Source organism: Coenobita brevimanus, chromosome 97 (assembly GCF_032717465.1).
Source record: "Coenobita brevimanus isolate Jiangsu-jjx chromosome 97, ASM3271746v2, whole genome shotgun sequence".
NCBI classification, from domain to species: Eukaryota; Metazoa; Arthropoda; class Malacostraca; order Decapoda; family Coenobitidae; genus Coenobita; species Coenobita brevimanus.
Window position 1 is genome coordinate 32,128,211 of NC_137050.1, and position 17,521 is coordinate 32,145,731.

The 17,521-nt window shown below is 41.9% G+C and overlaps 1 protein-coding gene across 1 annotated transcript in view; it reads left to right on the forward strand.

The window, feature by feature from the left end:
- The window catches only part of Sec31 (COPII coat complex component secretory 31), a 485,856-nt gene that overhangs the window by 16,367 nt on the left and 451,968 nt on the right, over positions 1-17,521 (forward strand). Inside the window, exon 3 of the mRNA XM_080283301.1 lies at positions 17,061-17,250. Within this exon, the coding sequence (XP_080139427.1) occupies positions 17,061-17,250 (190 nt within the window). The remainder of the gene's footprint in view (positions 1-17,060; positions 17,251-17,521) is intronic.

A 17,521-nucleotide genomic window follows, 5' to 3' on the forward strand; every position in this document is an offset into this window, starting at 1 on the left:
TAATATTTGGAAACGGAGGAGGAAGAAAAGGTTAGATTCGTGAGACTCAAGAGAGACACGAACCTGGTGAGAGGTATATTAGGCAAAATTGACCCCGAAGGAGACAAGTGAGTAAAAGAAATTGAGGAAGTAAGGAGGATAGGGCCATATAGGAAAGGGGAAACAAGACCAATGAGAGTCAAGTTGACATCCGAAAGTTTAGTAAATGATATACTCAAAATGACTTGGAAATTATGCAAAGAGGCTGGAATGGAAAATATTTTAATAAGAAAAGATTTAAATGAAGAAGAAAGAGAAGTTTTAAAATCATTGAAGGATCAAGTAAAGGAAAAAAATGATAAGAGGACAGAGGAAGAATGTAATACAGTACTTTTTTTTGGAGAGTATTGGATATGAAAGTAAGGAAGTGGTATATAAGGAAATAGAAGCGAAGGAAACTAAGGGGGATAGCTGTGAAAGATCAGAAATTGAGGAAGTGGTACTGACAGAGAGAAGAGGGTATAAAAAACATGAAAAATAATTTAAAGGTGATATACACTAATATTGATGGTTTAATATCGGCCAGGTTTGAAATTAATGATTTCTTGAGAGAATATGAACCTGATCTCATGTGCTTTATTGAGACTAAATTAAGAGAGGATATTGATGTTCATTTGGGAGATGGTAAATACAATCTGTGGAGAAGAGATCGAAAAGAAAAAACGGGAGGAGGAGTGACGATAGCAGTGAAGAACAACATAAATGTAGATACCGTGGAAATGGGAGAAGGCAGGGCTTAAGTGATATATATGAAATTAGAAACTGGAGAGAAAGTTAAGAGAGATATGGCGGTAGTGAAATGCTGAAGCATGGGGGAGAGATAGTAGTAGAATGGATGTGGAAGATGTGCAGATTGGCCTGGGAGGAAGGTAGAGTCCCGGAGGATTGGAAGTCAGGTATAATTATTCCCTTGTACAAAGGAAAAGGGGAAAAAGAAGTGTGTGGTAATCATAGGGGCATTTGTCTTCTTAGTATAATAGGAAAAGTGTATGGTAGGTTACTTATAGACAGAGTTAGAGAAAGAACAGAGAAATTAGTTGGAGAAGAACAGGGAGGCTTTAGGAAGGGAAGAGGTTGTGTAGATCAGATATTCATTCTTAGATCTTTAGTGGAAAAGTTTCTAGAGAAGGGAAAGAAGTTGTATGCGGCTTTCATGGATTTGGAGAAAGCATATGACAGGGTGGATAGACAAGGATTGTGGAAAGTGTTAAGAATATATGGAGTAGATGGGAAGTTGTTGAATGCTGTGAAGAGTATGTACGATGGTGCGAAGGCTGCAGTGCGTGTGGATGGTGAACTAAGTGAATTTTTCTCTGTGAAAGTTGGTTTGAAACAGGGATGTGTCATGTCTCCATGGTTGTTCAATCTGTACATGGATGGGGTAATCAAAGAGGTACAAGGTAGGGTAGTGGATGTTGGAGTGGCCCTGGTGAGAGAGGATAGTGTTTGGAAACTCCCTGTACTGTTGTTTGCAGATGATACTGTGTTGTTGAGTGAAGACGAAGGGGAGCTGCAAGGCTTGGTGGATGAGTTTGAGAGAGTGTGTAAGAAACGGAACCTAAAGGTGAATGTAGGGAAGAGTAAAGTGATGGTCTTTGAGAGAGGTGAAGTCAGTGAATGTACAGCGAGGTTGGATGGTGAGGAATTGGAAAATGTGAGTACGTTTAAGTATTTGGGTAGTGTGATGAGTAAGGATGGAGGTTTGGAGGATGAAGTGCTTGAAAGGGTACAGCAGGGAAGAAAGGTTGCTGGTTCCTTAAAAGCAGTGATAAGAAACAGGGAAGTGAGCATGGAAGTAAAAAAGTTACTACATGACAGTATTGTGATACCAACTCTAACGTACGGAAGTGAAGCTTGGACATTGTTGGAAGGACACAAGTCAAGAGTGAGAGCAGTGGAAATGAGTTATTTAAGAGGAGCCTGTGGAGTCACGTGGAGAGACAGGCTGACGAATGAGGATATAAAGGAGTGTTGTGGTGTGGATGTGGATGTGATAGGAAGCGTTGTGAGGAACACACTGAGGTGGTTTGGCCATGTGGAGAGGATGGAGGGTGAAAGATTGACGAAGAGAGTGTATGTGAGTGAGGTGGAGGGTGGAAGAGGGAGGGGGAGACCGAGGATGAGATGGAGGGATGGGGTGGAGAGGTATATGAGAGAGGGGGGTGTGAGTTGGGAGCAGGGCAGTGAAATGGCGGGGGACAGGGCGACTTGGAGGCGATTTGTTTGTGGCCACCCCAAACGGGATTGAGGCGTCTGGCAATAGATAGATAGATAGTATGTTCCCCCTAAGACGAGAGCATGGAATGATGACGAATACCATGAGATGTTGTCAGATATGGCTAGCTATTTACAAAAAATAATTGAGAAAAGCAATAATATAATTTTGGTGGGTGATTTTAACTGTAAAGAGGTGAACTGGGAGGAATGGGACTCAGGAGGCAGCGACGATTCGTGGGGCACTATATTATCAAATATAATAATGAATAACATGATGACGCAATGGGTCAGAGAAGAGACACGGTTCGGAGGTGAGGACACACCAGCAAGGTTAGATTTACTGTTTACCAAAGAACCCGATGTAATAGAATCATTGAAATATTTCTGTCCTATAGGAAAAAGTGATCATGTGGTCATTGAGTTCCAGATGATAATAGGGAATGTAGGGCCAAGAGACGAGCTCCATAGACAGGGAAGATACAACTTTGGGAAAGCTAATTTCACAGGACTGAGAAACTTTTTTGAAAATGCGGATTGGAGAAAATTCAGAGAAACAAGAGAGATACAAAGGAAGTGGGATATCTTTATAGACCTCTACAATTTGGGAGTGGAAAAATTTGTACCAAGAGTAAGAGGGAAAGAAAACAGGAAAAAAGAGTGGTTTAATAGAAGGTGTATGATAGCAAAAAAAAAGAAAGAGATAAGGTGTGGAACAACTGGAGAAAGAAGGGCAACACCAGAACAAAGGAAGAATATAAAAGAACTAGAAATGATTACACAAGAATACGTAGAGAAGAAGAAAGGAATTTTGAAAAAGGTATAATAGACAAATGCAAGGATGAACCCAAACTGTTTTATAGATTTGTTAATGGCAAATTGAAACAAAGGAAAGGAATCACTAAATTGAAAGTAGAAGGAGAGGTCTATAAAGATGCAGCAGTGCTAGCTGAAATAATGAACAAATGTTTCCAGTCAGTTTTCACTAATGAAAAAGAGTTTGTGGAAGGGGAGGGAGTGACTAGAAATGTACCGGTGATAAAAGATATAAAAGTGGAGGTAGAGGAAGTGTACAAATTATTGGAAACTCAAAATGTAAGGAAAGCCCCAGGACCTGATGGAATTTCTAAATGGGTACTGAAGGATTGCAGAGAACAACTGGCAGATAAAATTCACAGTTTAATCATGTGTTCTCTGGAACAGGGGAAAGTGCCACAAGAATGGAAGAGGGCAAATGTGGTACCAATTTATAAGGGAGGAAACAGAGAAGAACTCCTGAATTATAGACTAGTATCTTTAACCAGCATTGTCGCAAAACTGTGCGAGAGAATCCTGAAAGACAGATGGATAAAATATCTGGAAGAGATGAATATTTTGGCCGAATGTCAGTTTCGATTCAGAAGTGGAAGGTCGTGTTTCTAACTTGTTGAGCTTTTACTCAAGAGTGATTGACATGGTACAGGAGAGAGATGGTTGGGTGGATTGTGTGTACTTAGACTTAGAGAAGGCCTTTGATAAGGTACCTCATAAGAGACTAATCTGGAAACTAGAATATATAGGAGGACTGAAGGGGAAACTCCTGGAATGGATGAGAGACTTTTTGAGAGACAAACAAATGAGGACAGTAATAAAGGATAGGATGTCTGGATGGAGGGAAGTAACAAGTGGAGTCCCCCAAGGCTCGGTGTTGGCGCCAGTTATGTTCCTGATTTACGTAAATGATATGGTAGATAGAGTGAACAGTCATGCAAGCCTGTTTGCTGATGATGTAAAGATCTTGAGGAAGGTAGAGGTTGAGGAGGATTGTAAAATGCTGCAGGAGGATCTGGATAGGATACATGATTGGAGCCGGAAGTGGGAAATGAAATTTAATGCAAAGAAATGTAAAATATTGGAAATGGGTAAAAGTACCTGGAGGCCATCACTGAATTATTTGTTGGGTAATGAATTAATCACTAAAATGAGAGAAGAAAAAGACTTAGGAGTGCTGGTCCAAGATAGTTTGTCACCTGAAAATCACATTAATAAGATAGTTAGAGACACTTATAAACTCCTGACTAACATAAGAGTAGCATTTCATTATATGGATGAGGAGATGATGAAAAAATTGATAATGGCCATGATCTGCCCCAGGTTAGAATATGCAGCGGTAGTGTGGTCCCCACACAAAAAGAAAGATATAAACAAGATTAAGAGAATACAAAGAACAGCAACCAAAATGGTCCCCAGTCTGGCAGATCTGTCATACAGAGAGAGGCTGGAAAAGCTGGATTTGCCTTCCTTAGAGGAAAGGAGAAAGAGGGGAGACATGATTGCAGTGTTCAGGACCATTGTGGGAGTAGATAAAATTGACCGAGAAACCTGTTTTTATGGGATAAGAGAGCAACAAGAGGACACTGAATGAAATTGAAAAAGTCAAGCTGCTTGAAGGATATCAAGAAATATAGCTTTCCTTACTGAAGTATAGATTTATGGAATAGCCTGGACAAAGAGATCATCCAGTCTAAAAACTTAAATGAGTTTAAAGCTAAATTTGACTTACTGAGAAACAACGATGGGAACCCACGAGGATAGCATATTTTGTGTGTATCTCAATTAGGTATATTGAGTAAATTCGTAAGTATTTGGAATGACTTAGATAAAAAGATGGTGTAGGAGAAAAACATTCATGTGTGTAAAAGTAAACTAGATAAATGTGGATATGGAGACAGGACAACACGAGCATCGCTCAATTCCTGTATACTACAAATAGGTAAAGACACACATACAGAAAGCAACAATATAATTTTAATGGGTGACTTCAATTGTAAAGAGGTGAACTGGGAGGAATGGGACTCAGGAGGCAGCGACGATTCGTGGGGCACTATATTATTAAATATAACATTGAAGAATGTGATGATGCTATGGATCAAAGAAGAGACACGGTTCCGAGGTGTGGACACACAAGCAAGACTAGGCTTGCTGTTTACCAAAGAACCCGATGTAATAGAATCCTTGAAATATCTGTGTCCTGTTGGAAAAAGTGATCATGTGGTCATTGAGTTCCAGATAAAACGGGGAACGTGGAGCCTAGAGACGAGCTTTATAGGCAGGGAAGATACAACTTTGGGAAGGCGAACTTTACAGGATTGAGAAAATTTTTTGAAAATGCAGATTGGAGAAAATTCAGAGAAACAAGAGTGATAGAGGAAGTGGGATATTTTTCTAGGCCTTTATAATTTGGGAGTGGAAAAATTTGTGCCAAGAGTAAGGGGGAAAGAAAACAGGAAAAAGGAGTGGTTTAATAGAAGGTGTATGATGGCAAAAAAAGAGAGAGACATGCCATGGAACACTTGCAGAAAGAGAGGTAACAACAGAACAAAGGAAAGAGATAAAAGAACTAGAAATGAATATACCAGAATACGTAGAGAAGAAGAAAGGAATTTTGAAAAAGGTACAATAGTTAAATGTAAGGATGAACCCAAACTGTTTTATAGATTTGTCAGTGGCAAACTGAAACAAAAGGAAGGAATCACCAAACTGAAAGTAGAAGGAGAGGTCTATAAAGATGCAGCAATGCAAGCAGAAATAATGAACAAATGTTTCCAATCAGTTTTCACTAATGAGAAGGAGTTTGTGGAAGGGGAGGGAGTGACTAGAAATGTAGTGATAAAAGATATATAAGTGGAAGTACAGGAAGTCTATAAATTACTGGAAACTCGAGATGTAAGGAAAGCCCCAGGACCAGATGGAATCTCTAATTGGGTACTGAAGGAGTGCAGAGAACAACTGGCAGATAAGATTCACAGTTTAATTGCGTGTTCTCTGGAAGAGGGGAAAGTGCCTAAAGAATGGAAGAGGTCAAATGTGGTACCAATTTATAAGGGAGGAAACAGGGAAGAACCCCTGAATTATATAGTATAACCAGTGTCCCTAACCAGCATGGTCGCAAAATTGTGTGAGATAGTTCTGAAAGATAGATGGATAAAATAACTGGAGGAGATGAATATTTTGGCTGATAGCCAGTTTGGATTTAGAAGTGGAAGGTCATGTGTTTCCAACTTGTTGAGTTTTTACTCAAGAGCCATTGACATGCAACAGGAGAGAGATGGTTGGGTGGATTGTGTGTATTTAGATTTGGAGAAGTCCTTCAACAAGGTGCCCCATAAGAGAGTAATGTGGAAACTGGAGCATATAGGAAGACTGAAGGGGAACATCCTGGAATGGATGAGAGACTTTTTGAGAGACAGACAAATGAGGACAGTAATAAAGGATAGGATGTCTGGATGGAGGGAAGTAACAAGTGGAGTCCCACAGGGCTCGGTGTTGGCGCCAGTAATGTTCCTGATTTATGTAAATGATATGGTAGATAGAGTGAACAGTTATGCAAGTTTGTTTGCTGATGATGCAAACATCTTGAGGAAGGTAGAGGTTGAGGATGATTGTAAAATGCTGCAGGAGGATCTGGATAGGATAAACGATTGGAGCTGGATGTGGGAAATGAAATTTAATGTAAAGAAATGTAAAATATTGGAAATGGGTGTAAGTACCAGGAGGCCATCACCGAATTATTTGTTGGGTAATGAATTAATCACAAAAAGGAGAGAAGAGAAAGATTTGGGAGTGCTGGTCCAAGATAGTTTGTCACCAGAAAAGCACATTAACAAGATAGTTGGAGAGACTTATAAACTCTTGACTAACATAAGAGTAGCATTTCATTATATGGATGAGGAGATGATGAAAAAAATTGATAGTGGCCATGATCCGCCCCAGGTTAGAATATGCAGCGGTAGTGTGGTCCCCACACAAAAAGAAAGATATAAACAAGATTGAGAGAATACAAAGAACAGCAACCAAGATGGTCCCCAGTCTGACAGACCTGTCATACAGAGAGAGGCTGGAAAAGCTGGATTTGCCTTTGTTAGAGGAAAGGAGAAAGAGGGGAGACATGATTGCAGTGTTCAGGACCATGGTGGGAGTAGATAAAATTGACCAAGAAGATCTGTTTGTATGGGATAAGAGAGCAAGAAGAGGACACGGAATGAAATTGAAAAAGTCAAGCTGCTGAAGGATATCATGAAATATAGCTTTCCTTACAGACGTATAGACTTATGGAATAGCCTGGACAAAGAGATCATGCAGTCTAAAAACTTAAACGAGTTTAAAGCTAAATTTGACTTACTGAGAAACAGCGATGGAAACCTACGAGCATAGTACATTCCATGTATATCACAATTACGTATATTAGGTAAATACTTAAATATTTGGAACGACTTAGACAAAGAGGTGGTGCATGAGAAAAACATTCATGTGTGTAGAGGTAGACTTGATAAATGTGGATATGGAGACAGGACAAGACGAGCATTGCTCAATTCCTGTATACTACAAATAGGTAAATACACACACACACACACACACACACACACACACACACACACACACACACGCACACACTCTCTCTCTCTCTCTCTCTCTCTCTCTCTCTCTCTTTCTACCATTTTGTGTGAAGTGAAATTTGTGATACAATGAGTGAGGCTGGTCACTCTCATCTTATATGTCAGGACCAACTTACCTAGCCGTGGGCTCCTACACTCCTCATGGGGCAGTGTAGGATTGAATGAATGAATAAATTAGGCGCATCATGTGTAAGGAGGGCTGGATCCAACACCCTGAATGTAAGGGGGGATGGGATTTTTAGTATAATTACTATGAATTTAAATTCATCGACACCAATTACCAAATTCCTTTTTTTTTTTTTTTTTTTTTTTTTTTTTTTTTAAACCAAAACCCTGTTTTCATTTCAATGGTTTCATGGTAACAGTGGTGTTAGTTTGTAATGTCATTCACAGAATAGCTATATCAATAAATTTCTACTTCCAGTAAGAACAGTAATACAGGGTATTTAATGATAGATGGTGTCAGCCGTCATCCAGCCACTTGATGTAGTGCTGCCTACTTCTTCCTTAGCAGACTGTGCACTGAACGATAAGCTTAATTGTTTCCTGTAATCCAGGAAACCATTTACAGTGTTAGGTGTTAACCGTGTACAGTAACCATTTAACAGGGTTATTGGAGCCAACTACGATGCCTCAGTTAACTGGGTGGAGACATACAGATATGGTGTCCATCCATGAGCCAAATATCCACACACAACCCTGCACCTCACCACAGTGAGGTACTCTCCACCAGAAGGGGAAATTGGTTTACTGCACATTCCAGTCCTTCAAGGACAATTGTTTGCCTAAAGTTGATGAGTCTGTGCAGTTAGTGGGTCTGCTTGATCTGACAGACTTGGGTTGGTCTAATACAGTACTACTGCTATAGACATATTAATCGATTTATATGACTTCTTGTATGGCATTTCCTATGCAGATTGGTCCGAGATGATTAATAGACTTGGCCTCTCCCTTAGGTATCACATGCAATGGAATGTTAAAATTGAACAAATCACACAAAAATCTTTCAGGAAAAAAATATGAACATAAAGTGAGTCAGAGATTGCATTTATTTTGTTTAACATTGCTCTTTACTATAAGTAATAATTGGTCTATTGGAAATGGGGTGTGGGTGTATGCCTTCCTATAAATCCATGCTTGATAAACTTAGTTCTGTATTATATCTATCAATGTGTCTATTGCCAGATGCCTTAATTGCATAAGGGGTGGCCACAAACTAATCGCCTCCATGTCGCCCTGTCTCCCGCCATTTCACTGCCCTGCTCCCAGCTCACACCCCCCTTTCTTATATACCTCTCCACTCCATCCCTTTATCTCATCCTTGGCCTCCCCCTCCCCCCCTCCATCTCACTCACATACACTCTCCTCATCAGTCTATCACTCTCCATCCTCTCCATATGGCCAAACCACCTCAGTGTGTTTCTCCTAATGCTTCCTATCACATCCACATCCACACCACAATGCTCCTTCACTTCCTCATTTGTCAGTCTGTCTCTCCATGTCACTCCACATGCTCCTCTCAAATAACTCATTTCCACTGCTCTGACTCTTGACTTCTTTCCCTCCAACAAGGTCCAAGCTTCACTTTCATACATTAGAGTTGGTATCACAATATTGTCATGTAGTAACTTTTTCACATCCATGCTCACTTCCTTGTTTCTTGTTACTGCTTTCAAAGAACCAGCAACCTTTCTTCCTTGTTGTACCCTTTCAAGCACTTAACTCTCTAAACTTCTGTCCTTACTCATCACACTACCCAAGTACTTACATGCACTCACATTTTCCATTTCCTTCTCATCCAGCCTTACCAAACATTCACTGACTTCACATCTCTCAAAGACCATATCTTTACACTTCCTTACATTCACCTTTAGATTCTGTTTCTTACACACACTCCCAAAGCCATCCACCGGGCCATGAGCTCCCTTTCGTCTTCACTTAACAACACACTAACATTTGTAAACAACAGTACAGAGAGTTTCCAAACACTGCCCTCTCTCATTAGGGCCATTCCAACATCCACTGCCCTACCTTGTATCTCTTATAACCCCATTCATATATGAATTGGACAGCCATGGAGACATGACACATCCCTGTTTCAATCCATCCTTCAAGGAGAAAAATTCACTCAGTTCACTATCCACACGCACTGCAGCCTTAGCACCTTCATACATACTCTTCACGGCATTCAACAGCTTCCCATCTACTCCATATATTCTTAATACTTTCCACGATCCCTGTCTATCCACCGTGTCATAATCTTCCTCCAAATCCATGAAGGCCACATACAACTTCATTCCTTTCTCTAGAAATTTTTCCACTAATAATCAGAGAGTGAATATCAGATCTACTCAACCTCTTCCCATCCTAATACCTCCCTCTTCTTCCCCAACTAATTCCTCTGTTATTTCCTTAACACTGTCAATAAGTATCCTACCATATACTTTTCCTGTTACACTAAGAAGACAAATGCCCCTGTAATTACTACATACTTCTTTTTCCCTTTTTCTTTTGCACAGGGGAATAATTATACCTGACTTCCAATCCTCCGGGACTCTACCTTCCTCCCAGGACAATCTGTACATCTTCCACATCCATTCTACTACCATCTCTCCCCCATGCTTCAGCATTTCACCACACACACACCATCAATTCCTGGGGCTTTCTCCATTTTGACTTTCTTCATTTCATCCACAACTTCCATCATACTGATTTCTTCCTCTCTTCTCACATCCTTCCGTCACCCAGCCATTCCCCAGCTACTTACACTTGCATTACTTTCATTCTCTATGTTCAACAGTTCCATACAGTGTCCTCTCCATCTGCTCTCTTTTTCCCCCATCTTCACTAGTAATCTACAATTTTTATCTTTCATTCGCCACCTAGCTTCTTTGGCACCGTGTCTAACTCTCTTTACCTTGTTCCAGAACATTTTCTTACATCCCGTCCTCATTACACTCAAATTCCTTCCAAATTCCTCATCCACTCTCTTCTTACTCTCTCTTACTTATCTTTTCACCTCTCTCTTCCTCTCTGCATATAACTCTTTCTTTCGTCTCTCAACTTCTTCCACACCCGTTTCTCATCCACTTACTATATGCTTTCTTCTTTTGTGTCAGTCTGTCTCACCTCTTCATTCCACCATGCTGTTCCATGCACCCCATTTCATCTTCTCTTCACACTACACACCACCTCACAAGCTGCACAGATTTCTTCTGTGAATATATTGCACACACCTTCCACGTCCCCCATCTGCTCCAATCCATATTTACCCAGTCGCTCCTCCACTTCTGTCTTACATTCTGCCCTCTTTCTATCCTCATCTAACCTTTCGACCCTCCTTGTACGAACTACTTCCTCTTGTCCTTCCGTTCTTCTATTTCTCCATTTCATTAGGACCTTGATTTTGACCACCACCAAATGGTAACCAGAGTGACCACTCCCCCACCCTCTATATACTCTTGCATCCATTACACACTGTCTCATCCTGTCATCCACACACACATTATCGGTCATTGCCTTCCGTTCATTTAATTCACCACCCACCCTTCTCATCACTTGCCACTTATACCTATGGATCATTTTGTGCCTGAAGAGGGTATTGGCAATCACCAACCCCCTTCCGGCACAAATGTCCACTAAAGCACTGCCATTCTCATCTGTCTCTGCAGGCACACCCCACTCACCAACTACTCCATCCACCTTCACATTCCCTACTTTTCCATTCATATCTTCAGTCAAAAGCACTCTCTCATTTCTTTCAAACTTTTCCATGCATTTTTCCACATTTGTCCAGAACTCTTCTCTCACTCTGCTTGCATGATCTTGTGTTGACGCATACACGCACACAATCTCCCACATTTGTTGTCCAACTTTCAGTCTTACCCACACAATCCTTGAACCAACTGATCCAAACTCTCTTATATTCCGCTTCCATCATTTACTCACAACAGTACTAGAGATGTACTGATGTATCGGTATCGACCCATTTTTAGAGTACTGTATCGGCTGATTTTCTGCCTATACTTAAAAGGAATTTAGTGCGAAGCATATCTCTCACTGGATATTTTGTTAAATAGAATTTTAGATGTTTTGTAGAGATGAAAAAAAAACTATTGATCCATCCATCCATCCATCATCCAATCCTACGTTGCCCCATGAGGAGCGTAGGAGCCCGGGGCTAGGCAGGTGATCCCAACATATAAGATAAGAGTGACCAGCCTCTCTCATCCCTGAATGGCATTATGAGAGCAATCAACCCTGACCACCCCTTGAATATAAACCTTCACTGGCCCAAACTGGTTGGAACGCAATAATTACCCACTAAACCACCTTGCGCCAAAGTTTGGTTATGTGGTTACCACCCAGCCTAGTAAATGGTTTCGTGGTGTACAGGAAACCGTTTGGCCTGTCACTCAGTGTAGAGTCACCCACAGGTAATATCCAGTTATTTAGTATCATATTATTTTGAGTACATGGTGCCAAGTAATACAGTACATTATTTGGTAATGAGCCACATCTGCCACCATGGACATGTACGAGACAGGTTGGTAGCCTCGCATCAGTGGCCCAGGGCCCTGCCACAGCCCTCAGATGGCAGACACCACTCTCCCTCACTGGTATCGGTAGTAGTATCGATATTGGTCCAATTTTGTGGTATCGGTATTGGTCAAAATTTTGGTATCGGTACTGTCTAAACAATACACCCTCCTTCCTTTGCCTTCTTATTCTCACCTACTCCCTCACATATACCCCATCCATACTCCCATTTTCTCACATTCTCACCTCTCCCTTTAGTTTCAGTTAATCCACATACATCCACTTTTTCACCTTCAAGCACCTGGACAGTCTTTCTTTATTTTGCCTCATCGTTTGCACCGTTTACATTCCATGTAGCTATCTGTACCATGTCCTTTGTTCGGCCCTTAGTTGTCACCTGTTGGTCAGTCCTGGTCTGAGACTTTTTGTTCATATTTTTAGTTAGTTGTTTTCCTGGGCGGGACACTAACCCTCCGCCAGCCCACGTGTTACCACATGTAAACCTTCTTCCGGTCTTTCCCAGATATTCATTGGAACAGCTTCATATCTTGTCACTAACAGTACACTACCAGTTAATTTCAGGTTGAGAAAGTACAGTATTGAAAGTGATATTACTAAAGATTATTTCACATTCAGATAAGTTTCATAATGATACTGTATAAATTCATTATCTCAAACTTTATTACCTTTAAATATAGGATAGGTAGTATTCAGTTACAAGGAAAGAGAGAGCATAAGAGTGGGAAAACTATTAGCATATGCTACCCAGTTCATTTGGTGACAGTCAGTGCTGTAATACATCATCCAGACCTTCAGAATCCTGACACCACCTTACAAATATATCTATCTGCATATTTTTTTTCTTTTATAGATGTATGCCAAATATACTTATCAGATCAATTTATTCTGTTACAGTATAGGTAAAAAGGGGTTGGCCAGTCTATTGTCATGTGCTTGTCCATATATACTCCATCCTACCATTTCAAGCTCTTGTCAGTTCTTTAGCTTCGTAAGTATTCATACTGTACTTGCATTCATGCAGAACTTATTTGCCTTAGCCAGCCAGAGTCAACCTCATGGCTTGCCACACTTTGTCCCTTTTTTATACTCATGCAGTCACCCATTTCATCATCGTATGTAGTTTGAGTCTCCTTATGACCATATGCAGTGATGAGATATAAATTCAAAATAACTTTGGCTTGATATTATATTGCTCTCTCCACTGTCTCCTTTTGGAGTCATCTAAGGAAATGGCATCAAACTGCTCACAACACCACACAGGCATTAGAAATGGTGATGGAAGGAATCATCCCAGATTCTGAGAGCTGAGGGGCAGATGCACTACTGCATGTATCTAAATGCAGTATAATGCCTCACAAAGCCCAAGGAGCTGAAAGCATTTTGTTTTTCAAAATGCTGTGACCTGGAGAGAGGTACTGTGATGGATGATTATAGAGTTTAATTATTGTCTTTTTTTTTTTTTTTTTTTATACTGGTGTAGCTTGTATATGAGAGATGTCACAATTCCTGTCTGTCTATGTATCTGTCTATCTATTGCCAGACGCCATAATCCCGTAAGGGGTGGCCATTTGACTTTGAGTTCTTTGTTTTATGGGGAGGGGCACTAACCCACCACCAACCCACTTGTTGACAAGTAGGGAGCACATATGGTTTGGTTATATGGTTACCACCCAGCGTTGTAATTGGTTTCTTGGCTTACAGGAAACCATTTGGCTTGTCACTCAATGTAAAGCCACCTGTAAAGGAAAGAAAAGCAATAAGAAGTGACAGGAAAGATGGGAGAAATAGGAAGAGAGGAGGGCAGGCACAGAAAAAGAATGATAAAGGCTAAGGAGGCAGTAGGCAGCACTACATCAAGTGAGTGGATGATGGTCACCACCACCTACCACTGCAATTCCTTTAATTGTAAAAATAATGTACAGTTTATGTGTGTCATGTGCTAGTGAATTCCCAAAGGAAGAACTGGCACTTTTGAGAAGCAAAAGACCAGATTATGATGATGATGATGATGACATGTTAAATGTCAGGACCAACTTGCCTAACCCTGGGCTGCTATGCTCCTCGTGGGGCAACGTAGGATTGGATGATGGATGGATGGCTTATTATTATTTTTATTGTTATTATTATTATTATTATTACTATTATCTATCTCTCTATCTATTGCCAGATGCCATACTCCTGTAAGGGGTGACCATTTGACTCTGAGCTATTTGTTTTACAGGGAGGGACACTAACCCTCCACCAACCCACTTGTTGACACGTAGGGAGCATGTATGTTTGGCTATATGGTTACCACCCAGCGTTGTAGGCTTGTCACTCTATATAAAGCCACCTGTATTGGAAAGAAAAGCAATAAGAAGTGACAGAAAAGATGAGAGAAATAGGAAGAGAGGAGGGCAGGCACAGAAAAAGAATGATAAAGGCTAAGGAAAGAGTAGGCAGCACTACATCAAGTGAGTGGATGATGGTCGCCACCACCTACCATTATTATTATTATTATTATTATTATTATTATCATCATCATCATCATCATCATCGTCATCGTCGTCGTTGTCATCATCATCTCCCAGTGTCGTCACTCACTAATATCATTTTTGAAAAAGAGAACCTTAAGGCAGTTTCTGCTCCTCAGCCATTAGTACTACCTGAGCTCTGTGCTCTGGTACATTATTTCATAGGGAAAACCTGCCTGTATGAACTTGGTGATCTTTCTACTTCCTGACTTCATAGCATTGTCCAACTCTGTCTTGTGAGGCAATAACCCCTAGGGTACACAATTCTCCAGCCTTGACTACCTCCCAGGATGCAAAAACAGGCCTATTTTTTGACTTTCTCAAAGGTTAAAAGTTTTATGCCCGATTTATAGAGCTTGAATTTACACACCTGAAAATGCAAACACACCCTCCTAGACCCAATAGTTACCGAGCTATGGCTCATCAGAGTTGATAAGTTACCCGTCACGGCCCCGGCGAGAAAGAAAATACACCGCTCGCACCTGTTTTCTTCACAAAAATACGTACAAAAATCACCAAGATCAATTTTTTTTTGATGTGTATAGATGTTATAAACCACTGTAATGCGCATAGAAAAAAATAAAATGGTGACAATCCCTCCTGGTAAGTATGATAAATAGTAAAAATTATCCTCCTCTCCTCTCTTCTCCCCATACCTCCAATCCCCTCCTTCCCCTCCCCTCTTAAAATAATTGTGGTGTGCATATCTGTACGCAAAGACACAAATAAATTACAGATAATGATTCAAAAACGCGCCATAAAGTGTAAAAAATACTCAGAATATTCAAGGCCGGGGAGGTAAAGATAATGCATGCTTGAGGGTGGGGGTGGTGGGTGATAAGGCCAGGAGTGGGTGAATGGGGATGGAGGGGTGGGAGGAGATCACCACCAGACACAAAGGAAGGGCCCCAGTGGAGTACAGGGACATGGAGGGAGGGTAGGGGGGAAATACCCTTCCCCAGATGACTGGGGGGGGATATAGGGAGGATCCACATGGGAGGGGGGGGGAGGGATGGTGGTAAGAACGGTGGGAGGTAGGGTAGTAACAACGTAGTGGGGTAGAGGAATGTGGCGAGAGGGAGGTGGGGGGTACACCCCCCACTGCCTGGGTATGGGCCTGGGTCCTCCCTCTGGTGTGTCCAACACTTAGTTCTGATTGGTTAGAAGCCATCTACGTCACAGCCGGGGTGGAGTCAGCTTCCTTCAGTTTTTTGTGGATGTTGCATGATCGGTGTTGCCTGTCCTTTTAAGAAATTGCGCAAAAAGCTCGATCGATGAGCTTAGTGCTTTAGGGGTTAGAATTGGATGCCAGTAGTAATGCACCCACTCCTTAGCTCTGGTAAATTGAGAGATTGCTGTAGTCACCAATTAATCTGTGTGTAATGACTTGTGGTAAGTGATTAACCCCTAAAAGACAGGTATCCACATATGCTGTCCATGGGTACTAGGGCCAAGAAGACGGGTGTCCGCACATGCGGTCATGCCCCCCCCAATCCCCCAACCCACCCCACCCATTACCACCACCCCCACACACCACCTGCCACCCACCCCCTGCCCTCCCACCACCACCCCAACCCCCTGCCCTCCCACCACCACCCCCCACAGCCCCACCCCCAACCCCCACCTCCCCCCAACTCCCCCAGCCATCCTCCCAATACCCTCCATAGCCCCCTTACCACCCCTACCCTTCCCACCCCCACCCCATCCCCCACACCCCCCACAATCCCCAATCCCCCAACTCCTTCCCCACTCCCCTCACCATCCCCCCCACCACCCATCACCATCCCCCCCACCACCCACCATACCCTATCCCCCACCCTATACCTCCATCCCCCACCTCCATACTTCTCACACCCCCACCCCCAAAACCCCTCACACCCCCCAAACAACCCCATCCCTCCAACCCCCACCACCATCCCCACCCTTTTCCCCCTTACCCCCTCCCTACCCGCTAGTTACTACCTCAACCCATCACCCCCCCACCCCCACCCCCACCTCCCGAATTCACCCAGTCCCCATCCCCCCACCACCCCACAACCCCCATACCCCTCCCCCCCACAAATCCCTCACCATATCACACTCGCTGATTATGCCCATCCTGAGTGTTTGTCAAAACATTACAATGCCCATCTTTTGAGGGTTAATTAGCTGCTTCCTATGAGTGCCACAGGAAGTCACTTGCATCAAGTGAAGTATGGTTTTAGGTCATGTAAAACTGTGTTTGAGTGTTGTGGCTTGTACTGTATTCGCATTTAAATTGATTTACCATATAGTATATACTGTACTTATCACATTGCAGGTTCCATGCCCTGGAGTGGAGTGGACTAGGGAACGAGGTGTCGGGTGTGATATATGGTGGGTGTGATAATGGTGGTCTCTATGTATATGATGTAACCAAGTTACTGGCAAGCTCACCTGACTGCATAATTGGCAACACAAAGGGCCGACACTCTGGCCCTGTCTTCACCCTCAGCTCCAACCAGCTCAAGGTAATATTTCCTCAGTGAACAGGTTTCATTTTATTAGTCATCGTGAGCTCTCATTTTGTTCGGTTAAGGTATTCCCAAAATCTACTCTGCAAACAATCCATGCAGAATAGGACTTAATGAATCATTATTGTTTATTTATTGTGGATGAAAAAGTCTAAACCTTTCCCCTGATTCTGTGTTTTGGCCAATAGAAATTTGTTTATATTGTTTTTAAAGGCTCCAGTATGCTTGAATGCATTGTCCTTGGTGTCCATCCATGCTTGTTGATCTC